Source organism: Carcharhinus amblyrhynchos, chromosome 11 (genome assembly GCF_965287045.1).
Source record: "Carcharhinus amblyrhynchos chromosome 11, sCarAmb.v2.hapA, whole genome shotgun sequence".
In the NCBI taxonomy this organism is placed as follows: Eukaryota; Metazoa; Chordata; class Chondrichthyes; order Carcharhiniformes; family Carcharhinidae; genus Carcharhinus; species Carcharhinus amblyrhynchos.
In genome coordinates this window covers 32482264-32499358 of record NC_137334.1, presented here as the reverse complement: position 1 = coordinate 32499358, position 17095 = coordinate 32482264, and the positions used below count along the sequence as shown (strand labels likewise).

The 17095-nt window shown below is 40.3% G+C and overlaps 1 protein-coding gene across 2 annotated transcripts in view; it reads right to left on the bottom strand.

The window, feature by feature from the left end:
• The window catches only part of hibch (3-hydroxyisobutyryl-CoA hydrolase), a 105448-nt gene that overhangs the window by 81340 nt on the left and 7013 nt on the right, over positions 1–17095 (bottom strand). The window contains exons 2-6 of one of the 2 annotated variants that reach the window (XM_080198822.1): positions 14880–14922; positions 9868–10005; positions 4439–4523; positions 3690–3770; positions 3258–3310 (exon numbers count right to left, since the gene is read on the bottom strand). In XM_080198822.1, coding sequence (XP_080054948.1) covers positions 3258–3310; positions 3690–3770; positions 4439–4523; positions 9868–10005; positions 14880–14922 — 400 coding nt within the window. Of the gene's footprint in view, positions 1–3257; positions 3311–3689; positions 3771–4438; positions 4524–9867; positions 10006–12866; positions 12946–14879; positions 14923–17095 lie in introns of those variants that run through there. The other variant, XM_080198823.1, reaches the window with a different exon arrangement.

Below are 17095 nucleotides of genomic sequence, written 5' to 3'. Positions count from 1 at the left end.
TGTTTTTGCCATGACTTCTGAGTGTCAACTACTGAAAAGCAAAGAATGTTTTCACTGCAGAAAATGTTATGGCAACAAAAACAGCTTGTTAGTTAGATAACAAATACAGAAAATGACATAAATCCAATGACCTAATGGAATCTCCTAGTACAGCTCTTAAGAACTAGGAACACAATTAGAAAAGTATAATTTAACTGGAATATGTTTACAAACTGCAAAGTTAGATAATATGGTAAAACGAGATGTTAAAAATGTGAAAGATGCTGTTTCCCGGCACCTGTTTTCCAAGAAAACAAAATATTATCTGGAATTTAAGGAAATGGCTACAGAAGAAAATCTTTATAGTCAGGAATAATTTATTTTGGGTCATATTATAAACCCGATATTCAGGAAAGTGGTGGTGCTTCAGCATTTCAGATTACTTAGGGACCAACAATGAAATCTAATGTTTGTTACCTACACGCCTGTAGCACCCATTATAATATGAATTAATAGCAAATGCAGTTATGTTTAGAAGTACCAATGTTTTATTATAAATGTTCTGAAGCTCCTTGTTCTCTCAAACACATCTTATTGCACTGTCCTTTTCTGAAGCTTGCACTCAAGGAAAAAAACTTAGATCTCCATTTAACCCAAGGAAACATGCAGTCTATACCTCAATGTCAATTTCAGAGATTAGGCAGAGTCATTCACCAATTTCTTTCTCGCCTTGCCTCAATTCTTCAAATCCAATAGCAACATTGAGATTGAAAGATCACAATGCGATGGATTGTGTACATTTTCATTTTAGAGTCCAATATCTTGCAATTTTGACTCAAAAGCAAAAAAAATGAGAGGAGGAGGAGGCCACTTGCCCCTCCACCATTCATTATCATGGCTGATCATCTAACTCAATAACCTGATCCTGCCTTACCCCCCTATTGTTTGATCTCCTTTGCCTCAAGTATTATATCTAATTGCTTCTTGAAAACACAATATTTTGGTTTCAACTACTTTCTGTCACAGCAAATTCCACAGGATGACACTTGAAGAAATTTTTCCTCACTCCTGTCCAAAATAGTTTATTTTGTATCTTCAGACTGTGACCCTGAATCTAGACACTCCCACCATGGGGAACATCCTTCTTGCATCTACCCTATCTAGTCCTGTTAGAATTTTATAGGTTTCAACAAGATGGCCCCTCATTCTTCTGAACTCCAGCAAATACAATCCTAACCAACTCAACCTCTCCTCATATATCTGTCCTGCCATCCCAGGGGTCAGGGTGGTAAACCCACTGTCTGTGTGCAGTTTGCACGATCTCCGTGTCTACACGGGTTTTCTTCGGGTGCTCTGGTTTCCACCCAAATCTGAAGATGTGCAGGTTAGGTTGATTGGCCATGCTAAATTGATCCTAGTGTCGGGGGGATTAGCAGGGTTACGGGAATAGAGCTGGATGGGATTGTGGTTGGTACAGACTCAATGGGCCGAGTGGCCGCCTTCTGTACAGTAGGGATTCTACAATTCTATTAAATTGAAATGACTTAAAACAGGTAACTTAAAGCAATTCTTCACCCTTATTGCTCCAAACTCAGAGTGTAGGGTACATTGAGTGATACTGGTGTGTATTATTGGATGCACTCTTGGTTTCACTTCTAAGATAATAACGTCTGTTGTCTATGGAGAAACTAAATCACGCATATCCACTAAAATTGCTCAATGTCTCCATCTGTTGGCTATGTAAAGCATGCCACAGTAGCAGATTTACAATAACAGCACTATTTGCAGTTGTAGTAGCATCTTTAACATAGAACCACATCCCAAGTTGTTCCACAGCAGCAGCAAACAATATTTGACATTAAACTATGTAAAGAAATGTCAGGGCTATGACCAAAGGCTTGATAAAAGGATTTTGAAGATTGAAAGAGGTGAAGAGGTTTATGGAATGAACTTCAGAGATTAGGACAGCAGCAATCTTACTGAATGGCAGAGGAAGCTCAATGAGCGAAATAACCTATGCCTGCTCTTATGTTCTATGATCGTATAAAAAACATGGATATCCAAGGGGCCAAAAATGAGATGAGACTACAGAGAATGAGAGGAGTCAGACTGTGGGTCAGATTTGAAATTAAGGATGTGAATTTTTCAAAATTAAGGTGTTACATAACTGTGATCCAAGCAAAGAGGTGAGAGGGACCTGGTTTGGCTTGGGACATGGAGGCCAACATTTGGATGATCTCAAGTTTAGGGAGGGCAGAATGAAGGAGACCAGCTAGGAGTGCATTAGAATGGTCAAGTCTAGAGGTAACAAGTAATGAATGAAGCTTTCAGCAGAACAGAAGGAGTTGAGTGTTATTACCAACGTGGAAAGAGATTATCTTAGCAACAGTGTAGATGTGTAGTCAGAAGCTCATCTCAGGGTCCAGTATAACATCAAAGTAGAGAATTGTAAAATATGTTCAGCCCCAGGCAGTTGTCAAGGAGGAATGGAGCCAGTTGCTAGAGAAGCAAATGAAACAGGAACTGAAAATAGATCTTCCAACATTTAGCTGGAGGAAATTTCTGCTCTTCCAGTACTGGATGTTGGATAAACAACCTCACAATTGAACGACAGTGGAGGAGTTGAAAGAGATGGAGATGGCTGCGCGTTGTCAGCGTAAATGTAAAAACTGTACTGTTCTTTTGGATGATGACTCCAAGGGGTAGAATTTAGCAATAGGAGGAGATGAAGGATAGATCCTCAGGGGACATCAGTGGGAGTGAATTTGTGAAAAACTCAACACATTTTCTTTCTATAATGTAGAAGTAACTAAACATTATGCCAGAAAAACAAGGATACTTAGATGAGGGGGAAAAAGATTAGCAATTCAAGGATGTTATATACTGTATTCATATATTGAAACAGATGGATAAACATGATTTGGACTATTTGCCTACGTGAAGGGTGAAAGCCAACGGAACCGGTTTAGGACAAATAACTTGTTTTCATTTTTTTAAACATAGGAAGTCTCACAACACCAGGTTAAAGTCAACAAGTTTATTTGGAATCACAAGCTTTTGGCGCACTGCTCCTTCCTCAGGTGAGCAAGGAGCAGTGCTCTGAAAGCTCGTGATTCTAAATAAACCATTTGGTCTTTAACCTGGTGTTGTGAGACTTCTTACTGTGCCCTCCCCAGTCCAACGCCAGCATTGCCATATCCATTTTTTAAACTCCAATGTATTTAGTTATCTGTTCACATAAAGTAAATTATTAACTTGAGAAGAGAGAACATACTTACCCCACCCATTGTTATTCCATCAATAAGGGCTATGTATGGAATCTGGCAGTTTCCTAAAGAAAATATTGAATTCTTTATTTTTTTTGAATTTTTTTTTGGCCATTCACAGTAAGCTTTGCCACAGCATTTCATTTAGACTTTAAATATAAATAGATAGGCACCAGCTAATCCCCCATTGCACTCAGAGCTAGAGTAGGGCATGAGGGAGGATACTGCACCAGACCAAATAGCCACAACATTTTTAATGAGGTTAAATAGAGGGAAGGAACAGACATAATCTTTGTTTTTTTCTGTTGATGCTACATATAACTGTTGGGTTGAAGCTATAATAAATCCACCCAAGAACATGAAGATACAGACAGGCTCCTACCTCAGGAAAAAGGACAAGACAATTTTAGCAGGAGACTAATTATGGAACTCTGGTTTACTTACCAATTGCATTGTTCAGAATATATTCTTCCTTGAAGAAATCCTCTGCCAATCTGTCTCCAACTTTTCCCGCCTCCGTAACAGCTAAATAAGAAACAGCAAGATCAAATCAATCGAGGGCTTATCAAAAAGAAACACAAAATACACACTTCACCTCCACCAAGTCAAAGTGTTCTGATCCTGTCTTCTAGAATAAACTACAGATTACAGAGGGTTTCTAGTTTTCAACAGTTGTAGCTGAACTGCAAAGCCACTTAACTGTTGGATGAAATTTCATTCTTAGTCATCTCTGCAATACCACTAATGGTAGAAACTGTACATAAGCCATGTTTTATTGAACGGGAATAAACACCTTAAAAATTCTGCCATTTCAGTGATATAACTGGAGATCAGTGGCTTGGGATAAGTATTTTCTGAATGATGGGAACAAACAAAAAAATGCTTTCATCAGCAGTTACACAATATTGAAATTAAATACATTAGCACAGACTGCAATCCTTTTTTAAGAACAGGAGAATCAGCTATGGCACTATAAGTGTGTGGCCACAGATGGATTGCATAGGGAATTGCTCATAGGGTTTGATACAATTTAACTGACAGACAATAGACACTTTTGTGATTTTGCAGTTACTGACTGATGGTCATTAACATTGTTATATTTAATGTGCAATATACTTATAGTAGTGCCAATGTACAAAAATTCTAAAAATGCCAAGTAATAAAATACAAAATTAATTTAGACATGCACCTACCTCGAATATCACCACCAGCACAGAAAGCTTTTCCTCCAGCTCCTTTAATGACCACTAATGAGATTTCATCATCTTGCTCCCATTTCTGCCATAAAACAAAATTCAATCTGAATTAGGAAAGGTGGAATATTAATTTGACCAACTGAACAAACTGCTCGAGAAGCCATCCACAGTGAGTTCAATGTAGGTCACACTCATTATTACGTTCTGCCTCTTACACACAAATCATTGATCGCAAACTTTGCATGCAATCTGAAAACGTGAGCTAGCAATAAATGACAAAATCAATTGAGTGCAGACACACATTCACTAATAATCTGTTACTCTGTTCAGTAGCTGTTGACCCCATCACCATTAGTGAGCTATCTACATTCAAAAGCTGAAACAACAGCTTTAGTACTGCTGCACAGTGAAACTCAAATATGCACTATACCCATAGACCCCTGCACCTCACCTTTACGATTTTTGCTGTGCCCTTACAGGAAGGCGCCACATGGAGTCCAGATGCTTTCAGATTAGGAATGAGTTGTAAATTACTCATAGCACTTGTAGCATTTGATTCAGGATTTAGAAGGCATAGTGGCACAGTAGTTAGCGCTGCTGCTTCACAGTGCCAGAGACCTGGGTACAATTCTGGCCTTGAGTTACTGTTTGTGTGGAGTTTGCACGTTCTGCCCATGTCTGTGTGCGTTTCCTCCAGGTGCTCTGGTTTCATCCCACAGTCCAAAGATGTGCAGGTTAGGTTGATTGGCCATGATAAATTGCCTCTTCGTGTCCCAAGGTATATAGGTTAGGGGGATTAATGGGGTAGATGCGTGAGGCTAAGGGGTAAACCTGAATAAGAATCAGCGCAGCCTCAAATGGGCCAAATGGCATCCTTCTGAACTGGAAGGATTCTGTGATTTTTACATCACTGAAGCCTATATGCAGATCACTTGCTTAACCCAGGCATAAAAAAAGAGGTGCATGCAATTAAATATTGGGAAGAGTGAAGGCATTGTGTTTGGTCCCTGCTGCAAAATCCATTCCCTGACAATTGACTCCATCTTTCTCATTAGCAACAATCTGAGATGAAGCCATTAAAGCAAGTAAGAGAGGTGGAAAATTGAAGGAGTTAGGGAGAGGATTTTGGACCATCAGCAGGAATTGCACAGGAAATGAGGCTCTCCTCTTCGGCTCTGATCCCACTCCAGCTTCTCCTCTCTTGGCTCTCTCTCTCCTCCCACCCCCCCTTCCTCCTCCACTATCCCCGACCCTCTCCCTACATCCTGCCCTCTTCTCCTATTTATTTTTTCTTTGATTCCTTCTTGATACTCTTGGGTTCAGCTTTTCTTTTCTTCCTCTCTAAGATACTGAGCTTGCAACATACTGGGGGAGCCTGAGTGATAGCAAACACAAAAATAGTAGAGGAGAGGAGACACTGGGTGACCAGAGAGTGCTGCAGATCAACAAGGATCAGCTCCTGCTTCTCCACCATGACAACAATCAGAACTCAGTTTGCAACAATGACCTGAAGAAGTGTATCAACATGACCGAGTGTGTGCCTGTATCGAGTTAGAGAATGCATTAGAGATCGTGGGTCTGCCACAACCTGTCCTGACTTGTACCTTGCAGATGGTAGAAAGGCTTTGAGGAATCAGGCAGTCAGTTACTTGCCACAGAATTCCCAGCCTGCGACCCACTTTTGTAGCCACAATATTTATATGGCTAGGCCAGTTCAGTTTCTGGTCACAGTAAACCAACTCCCCCCAACCATTGTGAAATGATCAATGAACATTCCCATTTCTGACATTCTGATGGAAGGAAGGTCATTAATGAAGCAACTGAAGATAGTTGGGTCTAGGACACTACCCTAAGGAAATCCAGTGATGTTCTGGGATTGAGATCTTTGACCTCCAACAATCACAGCCATCTTTCTTTGTGTTAGGTATGACTGTGGCCAGTGCAGAGCTTCCCTCATGATTCCCATTGACTTCAACTTTTCTCGGGCTTCTTGATACCATACTCAGTTAAATACTACCTTGATGCAGAGGGCAGTCATTCTCACCTCACCTCTGGAGTTCAATGGGTTTGGCCCATTGTTACTGCATGCCAAACAGCAGACAAAGCATGTAGGAGACAGAGCCAAGCAACCCCATAACCCTGGATCAGATCTCCAAATCAGCCACATCCAGTTGCGAATAGTGATGGAGAATTTAACAACCAACTGGAGGAGGCAGCTCCACAAACATTCCCATACTCAATGATGCAGAGCTGGACAGAAAAGTGGCAGATGGAGTTTAATCCTGATAAGTGTGAGGTTATTCATTTTGGTAGGACAAACCTAAATGCAGATTACAGGGTCAACAGCAGGGTTCTGAGGAATGTGGAAGAACAGAGAGATCTTGGGGTTCATATCCACAGATCTCTGAAGGTTGCCACTCAAGTGGACAGAGCTGTGAAGAAGGCATATAGTGTGTTAGCATTTATTAACAGGGGGTTTGAGTTTAAGAACCGTGGGGTTATGCTGCCACAATACCAGACTTTGATGAGACCACACGTGGAATATTCTGTGCAGTTCTAGTCACCTCAGTACAAGGAGGATGTGGAAGCATTGGAGAGAGTGCAGAGGAGATTTACCAGGTTTCGAGGGTAGGTCTTATGAGGAAAGCTTGAGGGAGCTGGGACTTTTCTCTTTAGAGTGGAGGGTGATGAGAGGCAAGATGATGAGGGGCAAGATGATGAGGGAGATAGGTAGTCTCTGCACGTCCACTCTATTTCCTCAGGTGGATGTAGCTGTTACTAGGGGGCATAACTATAAGGTTCATGGTGAGAGATATAGGAGGGATGTCCAAGGTAGATTCTTTACTCTGAGTGGTTGGAATGCGGAATGTACTGCATGCTGTGATAGTGGAGTCGGACACTTTAGGAACTTTCAAGAGGTTATTGGATAGGCACATGGAGCACACAAAAATGATAGAGAGTGGGATAGCTTGATATTGCATTTGGACATAGCTCGGCACATCATCAAGCCTGTACTGTTCTACGTTTTACCTTCTATGATTGCAGAACCCAGCACATCAGTGCAAAGGAAAAGCCAAAGTATTTTCATCCATCATCAGCCAAAAGTGTCATGTGTATGATCCATCTTGGCCTGTAATCCCCAGCACTACAGATGCCAGCTTCCAGCCAATTCAGTTCACTCCACATGACAGAAGGAACTGCTGAAGAGATTGGATATGGCAAAGGATTTATGCCCTAACAACATTCCGGCAATAGTACTGAAGAAACGTTCCATAACTGCACCAATTGCCAAACTGTTCCAGTTCAGCTACAACATTGGTACTTACCCAGCAGTGAGGAAAATTGTCCAGGTATGTCTTATTATCAACATCCTTGGGATTACCACTGACCATAAAATAATCAGCATGTAAATATGGTAGCTACAAGGCTGGAAATTCTGTGGCGAGTAACTCAACCCCTGACTCCCCAAAGCCTATCGATCATCTATAAAGGACAAGTCAGTAGTGCAATGCGATGTTTTCCATTTTGCCTTGATTAGTGCAGCTCCAACAACACTCAAGGAGCTCAACACCATCTAGAACAAAGCAGCCCATTTAAATGGCACCTCATCCATCACCTTAAACACTCTCACCCTCCACCACTGACATACACTAGTGTGTACCATCTGTCAGATACACTGCAGCAACTCACCAAGGCTGCTGGTGATGGTGGTGTCTGGGAATGATTTGTTGAGATTAACCTTTTCAGGTTTCTGCTCCACGAGTCTGTGGGTGAGCTCTAATTTTGGGATATGTTCCCAGATGCTGGCAAGGAGGACTTTGCAGGGTCAACAAGGCTGGGTTTGCAGTTGTCATCTCAGTGCCTAGGACAAAATCGGGTAGTCTGTTCAATTTCATTCATTTTATATTTTGTAGCGATTTGGTAAGCTGTGTGGCTTGTTGGAGGGCATTTAAGAGTGAACCACATCTGGCCAGACCAGATAAAATGGTAAATTTCCTTCCCTATGCAACATTAGAGAACCACACAAGTTTATAGAATAATCCACAATGGTCTCATGGTCACCATTACTAAAAGTAGCTTTTAATTCCAGATTTTTATTAACTAACTTTCAATTCCACCAGCTGCCATGGTGGGATTTGAACCTGTGTCCCCAGATAGTAGCTTCAGCCTCTGGATTGCTTTTCCAGTAATATTCTCACTATGCCACCGTGTCTCCTATTGTGCTGTGGGATATAAATGCATGATTGAACTCTTGATTCACAAATGAAAGTACACACATTAGGATACTGCAATTTTTAACTATGCCCCTGAATTACTAAGGTTAAGAAAAAAAAATACAGCTAGGGATATTATTCCAGATCACTGTTCAGTGATTTATGCAGGTAAGCATGCATGCACACACTAGGGACAATCAAATGGGACATCCGTTTTTTTAAAATATTCTTTCACAGGATGTGGACATCGCTGGCTAAGCGAGTATTTATTGCCCATCTGTAAGTGCCCTCGAGAAGGTGGCTGTGAGCCACCTTATTGAACTGCTGCAGTCTGTGCTGTAGGAACACCCACATTGCTGTAAGGGAGGGAGTTCCAGGATTGACCCAGTAGTGCAGGAACAGAAGTTTAGTTCCAAGACAGAATGGTGTGTGGCTTGGAGGGGAACTTCCAGGTGGTGGCATTCCCATGAACCCACTGTCCTTAGCCTTCTCAATAGTAGAGGTGCAGGTTATCCTGTAAATACAGATCATTTCTAGGCCCCCCACATTAAAAAAGTGCATTTGACTTTTTTTTTTATTAGTATGCTAGCGACAGCCAGTTCCCAACACCAGAAAAACTTAGGGTGACAGGAGGCAAAACTTGTCTGCTAAGAGCAAGCAAAATTGAAAAGGGGCTACAGAATCAGTTTGCATTGATGCCATATCCGTATGGTTCCAGCTGGGATATTTCCTTGAGGCAGTGTCTCAGGGAATTGACTGCAATGACTGCCATAGGATATCTAGAGGGGATGACAGGCCAAAAGGGAGTACCTTCTGTTACGTGTGGAAAGAAGACAGAACTTGTATTAATATAGCATTTTTCCATACGTGCTTTCCCCTTTAAGAAGGCTATAAATTAAGTAACACTCAACCCACTTTCTTAAAAAAACAAACAGCAAACTTTGTTTAAACAGCATTGGCAAAGTGGTTTATATAATAGCACGAGACAGCTGTTTGAAGGCAGTATTGATTGTACAAAATCAACAATCTTTCTGAATGTTTTTATGATCTATCTGGGTTTGGAGCAGAGGTTGATGTACTTAACGCACTTGTAAGAAAAACAGACTACTAATGGAATGAAGGTATTGGTAAGCCACCCATTCCCAGACACAGTAACAAAATACTGTACACCCGCCATTTTAAAACCAGACAGTTGACAAAACAATGACAAACCTTGAGCTGGGGGTAGATCTGTCTAATCATGGAAAGGTTCAGAGCATTAAGGGCCTTTGGCCGATTTAGCGTGATTATTCCAGCACATCCAGATTTCACCAAGTGCACTTCTTTTTCCAGACTGGCATTTGTAGACATCTAAGATACAAAGTTCAAAACTTCAATGGCAGTCTTTGAAAACAATTTTCAGTAAAGTTATTTTTACATAATAGCTCACTGCTATTCAGACCTTTGCAAAAGGATATCAAATATCTTCCTCAGCCACCCTCCAATTTTAATTTGGAGTCACCTCTAACTGTTCTAGAAACTGACTAGAGGTACAGAAACTCCTCCATCTGTGCAGGGGAGAGTAAAAGGACTTGCTTTTAACATTCTGACCAATTGAATGTATGTTCTGTAATATGAGTGAAGTCTTGGACTCTACCATTGTCCTAGGAGGAGCACGGTGGCAGTGCTTAGCACTGCTGTCTCAAAGCGCCAGGGACTTAGGTTTGATTCCCAGCTTGGGTCACTATCTGTGCAGAGGCTGCACATTCTCCATGTCTGCGTGGGTTTCCTCTGGGTGCCTCACTTTCCTCCCATAGTCCGAAAGACATGCTAGTTAGGTGCATTGGCCATGCTAAATTCTCCATCAATGGACCCAAACAGGTGCCAGAGTGTGGCAACTAGAGGATTTTTAAGAGTATTGTCATCGCAGTGTTAACGTAAGCCTACTTGTGACAAGAAATAAATAAACTTAAACATATGGGCAGGAAATGCTGCCGGCTGCAGAAACTTGAGCTCCAAGTTTTGGAGATTTTTCTGCAGTGACATGTATCCAGTCCAACAAGAACGAATGAACTGTTGGATGTGGTTCTTGGAAGATGGGCCAAGTAGATCAAGTGTCAATGGGAGGAACATTTAGAAAGCAGTAATCATTGTATCATAAGATTTAGGATGATGATAGAAAAGGATAATAGGCAAACGGGGAGTGGGAAGAGGGGAGGAGAGCTGACTTCAGTGGACAAGGACAGAGCTGGGCTGGTTAGACTGGAATGAAAAGTTGGCGGGGAAAACTGTAGCTGAATAATAAGCTATACAGTTGAGAACTAAGAAGAATACTGAAAGTTCAGTGAAAAAGCACATTAGAGGGATTACGAGAAAGTACTGTCAGCCAAAAGGGAATCCTAAAATCTTCTATATGTGTATAAATAGAAAGAGAGAGAGATAAGAGGAGGAAAGGGCTGATTAGGGACCAGAAAGTATACTTACACATGGAAGCTATGGGGCATGCCTGAGGTATTAAATGAATGCTTTGGATCCATCTTCACCAAGGAGGTAGATACTACCGTGGCCATAGACTTGTTGAGGGAACTATACCAGAAGTGTTGAACAGATTGTTCATATTTAAAAGCTAACAAGCTCCAGGACAGATGAGACATATCCAACAATATTGAAGGGACAGAGAATAAAAATTGCAGGGGTCTGGTGATCATATTCCAGTCTTCTCTAGTCTCAGGAGAGATGCCAGAGAACTAAAGAATTGCAAATTTTAATTTCTTAGTATTAGCAAATGTTACACCCTTGTTCAAAAAAGGTTGTAAGGATAGTCCCAACAACTACAAACCAGTCGGTTTAACATTAGCGGTGGGCATGCTGCTTATGAAACAATTACTTGGGATAGAATTACTAGTTACATGGATAAAAAATGTGGTTTGATTAGGAACAGCATGCATGGATTTCTAAAGTGGAAACTGTATTTAACTAACTTGCTGGAGATTTTTAAGGAGGTGGGTAATACTGATAATGTGTATGTGGTCTTTCAAAAGACATTCAATACAGTGCCATACAACAGACTTGAGAAAAGCTACAGCTTGTGGAATAAAAAGGATAGTAACAACATGGATACAAAATTGGCTGAATAATTAAAGTAGAGATTAAACATCATTGGGTATTTTTCAGGCTGGAGGAAGGTATGCAGTGTTGTTCTCCAAGGTTTGGTACAGAGACTCTTGCTGTTCCTGATAAAAATTAATGATCTAGATCATGGTGTGCGGGGATAATTTCAAGGTTGAGGATGAAACCAAACTTGGAAATATTGCAAATCTTGAAGATGACACTGTGGAACTTCAAAAAGACAAGTTGGTAGGGTGATCAGATAGTTGCAGATTAAGTTCAATGAGGAGAAATGCATTTTAATATGTAAAACACGAAGTAAGATTCTTGAGGGATGCAGAAGCAGTAGGACTTGGGTGCACCTGTGCGTAGATCATTGAAAGTGACAGGACAAATGAAGCACATGGCATTCTGGGTTTTATTAATAGGGGCATAGAGTACAAAAACATGGAGGTTATGCCAAACTTATACAAGATACCATTTAGATATCAGTTAGAATATTGTGTACAGTTCTGGGTGCTTTGTTTCCATTGGAAGGACGTGAATGCATTGAGAGAGTACAGAAGAGGTTTACAAGAATGGTCCCAGGGATGAGAAACTTCAGGTATGAGGATAGATTGGAGAGGTTGGGTCTGTTCTCCCAGGAGAGAAGGCGACTTTGATAGAGACATTCAAAATCATGAGGGAGCCGGATAGAGCAGATAGGGATAAGTGTTTCCACACGTAAAAGGATGAAGATTGAGAGGGCAGATTTGAAGTGGTTTCCAAAAGAAGAAAATGTGATTTGCAAATGGGGAAGAAAACATTTTCACACAATAAGTGGTTTGGCTCTGGAATGCACTGCCTGGAAGTGTAGTGGAGACAGGTTCTATTGAGGCATTCAAGAGGGCATCAGAAGGTTATTTGAATAGAAATAATCTGCACGTGCAAACACTATTATGTGGCGAAACACAGCAGCTTTTTTTTTACACACAGCAGGGCCTCGTAAAAAGAAAACGAATGACAATCTGTTTCTCGGGTGGTATAAGTTGAAGAAATAATATTGGCAATGACACTGGGAAAACTGCCTGCTCTTCTTTACAGATTGGCATGGGGTCTTTTATGTATACATGATGTAGCATTACCTCAGTTCTCCACTGAAGGTTTGGTGCTGGCATTTCAAGGAGGGCAGATCACAGGAATTCACAAATTAATGGATTAACACAGCTCGGCCGTGCGGAGACCACATATTTTATATTTGCAAACGTGTCAACAACACAAACACCATATGACATCCACTGGCAAGATCTATCCAAGGTCATTCTCAAAAACAGAGCAAGAATAAAAGAGACCGTGACAATGCAGCCCACAGATAAAGTCACAGGGCAACCATTTCATTAACCACGATTCCGCCATGTGGTGACAATAGCAGCAATGTCATCTCAAATGAAACAGCAAATTAATTGCTCAGTCGTTCACTTGCTGTGCCAATTTAGATAGTGTAAACTGTATTTGCATTTGTATTGTATTTTCATTACGTAAATAAACGTTAACGCAAGCTTCATCTTTTACCTTGAGATTGCAAGACGGTCGAGAGTTGCCAGGTTATCAATGACGTTTGTTATTGAACCTCAGAATAGCTTGATGTGTTCATTAAATCAGATGGAGTAAGTGAACAATGGGAAATTGAAATATGCTTTTGTTGATTATAATTGTTGCTGCTAATCTAATTTGGAGCCTGTAATGGACTCAAGAATAATGTGTTGGCGCATTCATGACTAAGTTCAAGTGTCAGAAGTGCAGCAAGGTGGTTGAAAGTGCAAATAGCCTATTAAAGATAACCTTAATCCTGCCAAATTCAGAGTATCAAATGTAAAGACAATGAGTAATAAATTGACGGGAATGATCACATAAGCCAAGTAAGATGATCATAGCAGCATTCCCAGATTAGTCTGTCAACTGAAAACGTGATACAAGGCTGTTAGTAGCATTATCACAAAGTAAAGTGCAAAATTAAATTGTAACACTAACCACATGCATGAATCTGCTGAGCAAGAAATTGCAAAGCACTCCAATTAATTTGACTTAAAATCTTACTTATGCAATGGTTTCTTAGTCCTCAAATAATTATGGGCAGAAAATATTTTAGACAATCATGTCAGTATAACCACAAATTTCCCCTCAGAGGGTCATTGGAATTTGATCTGTAGTATTCCAGCTAAAAAAAGAGAGAGATTATTGTTGTTCTAACTGCTGACAGAAACAACGCTCCAGCATTGGAAAAATGCTCATGGGCTAAAGAAGTGGTGTAATATGATACCAGTATCAGCAGGACTTGAAATGGGAATGTACAGTTTACACATTAAACACAGCGCTTACAAGAGATAGTGAAGGGAATTCTATAAAGCAATACATTGGAATGGTGCAGGTGGATTACATGAACACAAAGCAAAGAGTGATAGGTGACCTTAGGCAACAGAACCAAATTAGTGTTCCAACATCAATATATATAAAACAGAATATTGCTCTTAACTTTCAACGCCAAAATCTGAACTGAAATAAACTAGGTGGGTGAGGATATCATTTATATAGAGCTCCCCCTGGTGTAACATTATGCAAATACAATCAATTCTCTAATATAACTTGTATCTTCGCAGAATCTTGACTTTTGTTTAAAACAAACATCTCCTGAAACATTAAAAAAAAGATTTCCTACTCTACAGAACGTCTTAAAACAGCTATATAATAATTGCTGTGTGGGCAAGAAGCATAGGATGGTCACTTCCTGCACCAACATACCTATGTCACTGTAACTAATCGATTAATTAGACTCATTTGTTCAGTGTAGTTTTCATCATTATATTTTGTGCTCATATGCTCATCAAGGATAAGGAATGGCAGTAACTGTCGGCACCCCACGTTCCCATCCAGTATCCCCAGTTCATCTAAATGAGCTTGGTGCCCCTGCTCAAATCTAAATAAGAAGTCACATGACACCAGATTATAATTTGACAGGTTTATTTAAAATCACAAGCTTTCGGAGTGCTGCTTCTTTATCAGGTGAAGTTCACATCTACTATTTCAATTAATCATTTTAATTTCTCAAACACTATTACAAAACCAAGAGTGTCAAATAACAAACATCAGTGCACACTTACCAAATGCTTCTGTACAATCTGTAACCTAGAAAGTGCCCTCAACCTGAATTAAAAAACAAAAATAATTACAATTAACTACTGAACCTGAACCAGATTATGCATTATTATTGGTTGATAATTGAAGCTTTCAAGACTGAGATGGCTCGATTTTTGTTAGTCCAGCATATCAAGGGATATAGAACAAAGCGGCGGCTAAACAGATTTGAGTTACAAATCAGCCATGGTCTAACTGAATGGTGGAACAGACCCAAGAGGCTGAAAGACCTTTTGCTCCCTTCTCTATGACCCCACAGCGTTCATGGACTAAAAGAAAAACGTTAACATCCTTTTCTTCCTGTACTGCAAATCCTGACTCCTCAATTCTCTCTCCAACTATTTGAATAAAATACAGAAAGTAGGACACATTTGCACATTGCGATTTCTGGCTCTCACTCATATCCAAGCTGAAAAAAAAACAGGCAGATGTTCTGATATCAAAATAATATTTGCATTTTATACAGCATCTTTCACAACCACAGCACATCGCAAAGCACAGCCAATAACATTCTTCTGAAGTACAGCCACTGTTATAATTTAGAAAAACCACAGCTGATTTGTGCACAGCAAGGTTCTACAAATGGCAGCATGGTGACAATCAGACAATCTGAGCCACAACTGACAACATGACCCAATGCGTGTTATCCTCCCATAATCTGATTGGAAAGCCATGAAGTAATGCTTGCAACTGCAACTTTCCTCATAAATCAGTACCGATAATGGCAAATGTTATTTTGCCTGATGTCCTCCTTTTCATTTCAGTCACAATGGGCAGTAGCTACCAAGTGAGCTATCAGTTTTTATTTTCCTTATTGCGGCAAATAAATTTTCTGAGGAACAGAATGACAGGCCAGTCATCCCATCCAAGTCTGCAATGATTCTCTCAAGAAGTATTCTACATCACCCCACTTTTCTGTAACTTTGAACATTCTTTCCTTTCAGATAGCCTTCTAATTCCCTTTTGAATACTTCAATGGAACCTGCCTCCACCACCTTCTCAGGAAACTGCCTCCAACTATCCTCTGGGTGAAAAGTTTCTCTGCACGTTATTTTTACCCCTTTTGCCCATTATTTTGAATGTGTCCTCTAGTTCTTGATGCTCTGAAGTGGAAGTTTCACATTATTTACACTGTACATAACCTCAGGATCTTGAATACCTTCAATATGTCTCTTCTCAACCATCTTTTCGCCAAGGAAAATAGTTTCAACTTCTCCAATTTATTCTCAGTTCATTATCTTTTGAATAATTCTTGCAAATTTCCTCAGTTCTCTCCAATGCCTTGACATCCTTCTTCAAGTATGGTGCCCAGAACCAGATGCAGTACTCCCGAAGCCTAACTAGTGTTTTACACACGTTCAACATGATTCTTGCATCAATGTCCCCATTAATAAAGCCCAAGATTCTGTATGCTTTATTAACTGCTCTCAACATGCCCTCTTCAATGACGTATGCACATAAACACCAAAGTCACTTTGTTCCTGTACCACCTTTAGAGTTTCTCCATTTAATTTATACCATCTCTCCATATTCTTCCCACCAAAGTGAATCACCTCACACTTCTCTGCATTGAAATTCATCTGTGACTTGTCTCCTACTGAATACTCACCACAGTTGACATTTGCAATCTTTGTATCATCTGCAAATTTTGAAATCATGCCTTGAATTTCACAGTTTAAGTAACCAATATACATTAAAAAGAGCAAGAGTCCCAGCACTATCTTTAGCACTACAAACTTTCCTTCAATCTGTAAAACAACCAAGTATCTATATTCTCAGTTTCCTGTCATTCAACCAATTTCTTATCCAAGTGCAAACTTTCCCTTTTCTTCCATGAGCTATAAATTTGCTCACCAGTCTGTTATATGGCATTAAAATTTTAAAGTTTATTTATTAGTCACAAGTAAGGCTTACGTTAACACTGCAATGAAGTGACTGTGAAATTTCCCTAGTCGGCACAGTCCAGTGGTTGTTCAGGTCAATGCACCTAACCAGCACGTCTTTCAAAATGTGGGAGGAAACCAGGGCACCCCGAAGAAACTCACGTAGACACTGGGAGAATGTGCAAACTCCAGACAGGCAGTGGCCCAAGCAGGGAATCAAACCCGGGTCCCTGGCGCTGTGAAGCAGCAATGGTAACTACTGTGCTACCATGCCACCCATTATTAGGTCTGGTTCTGGG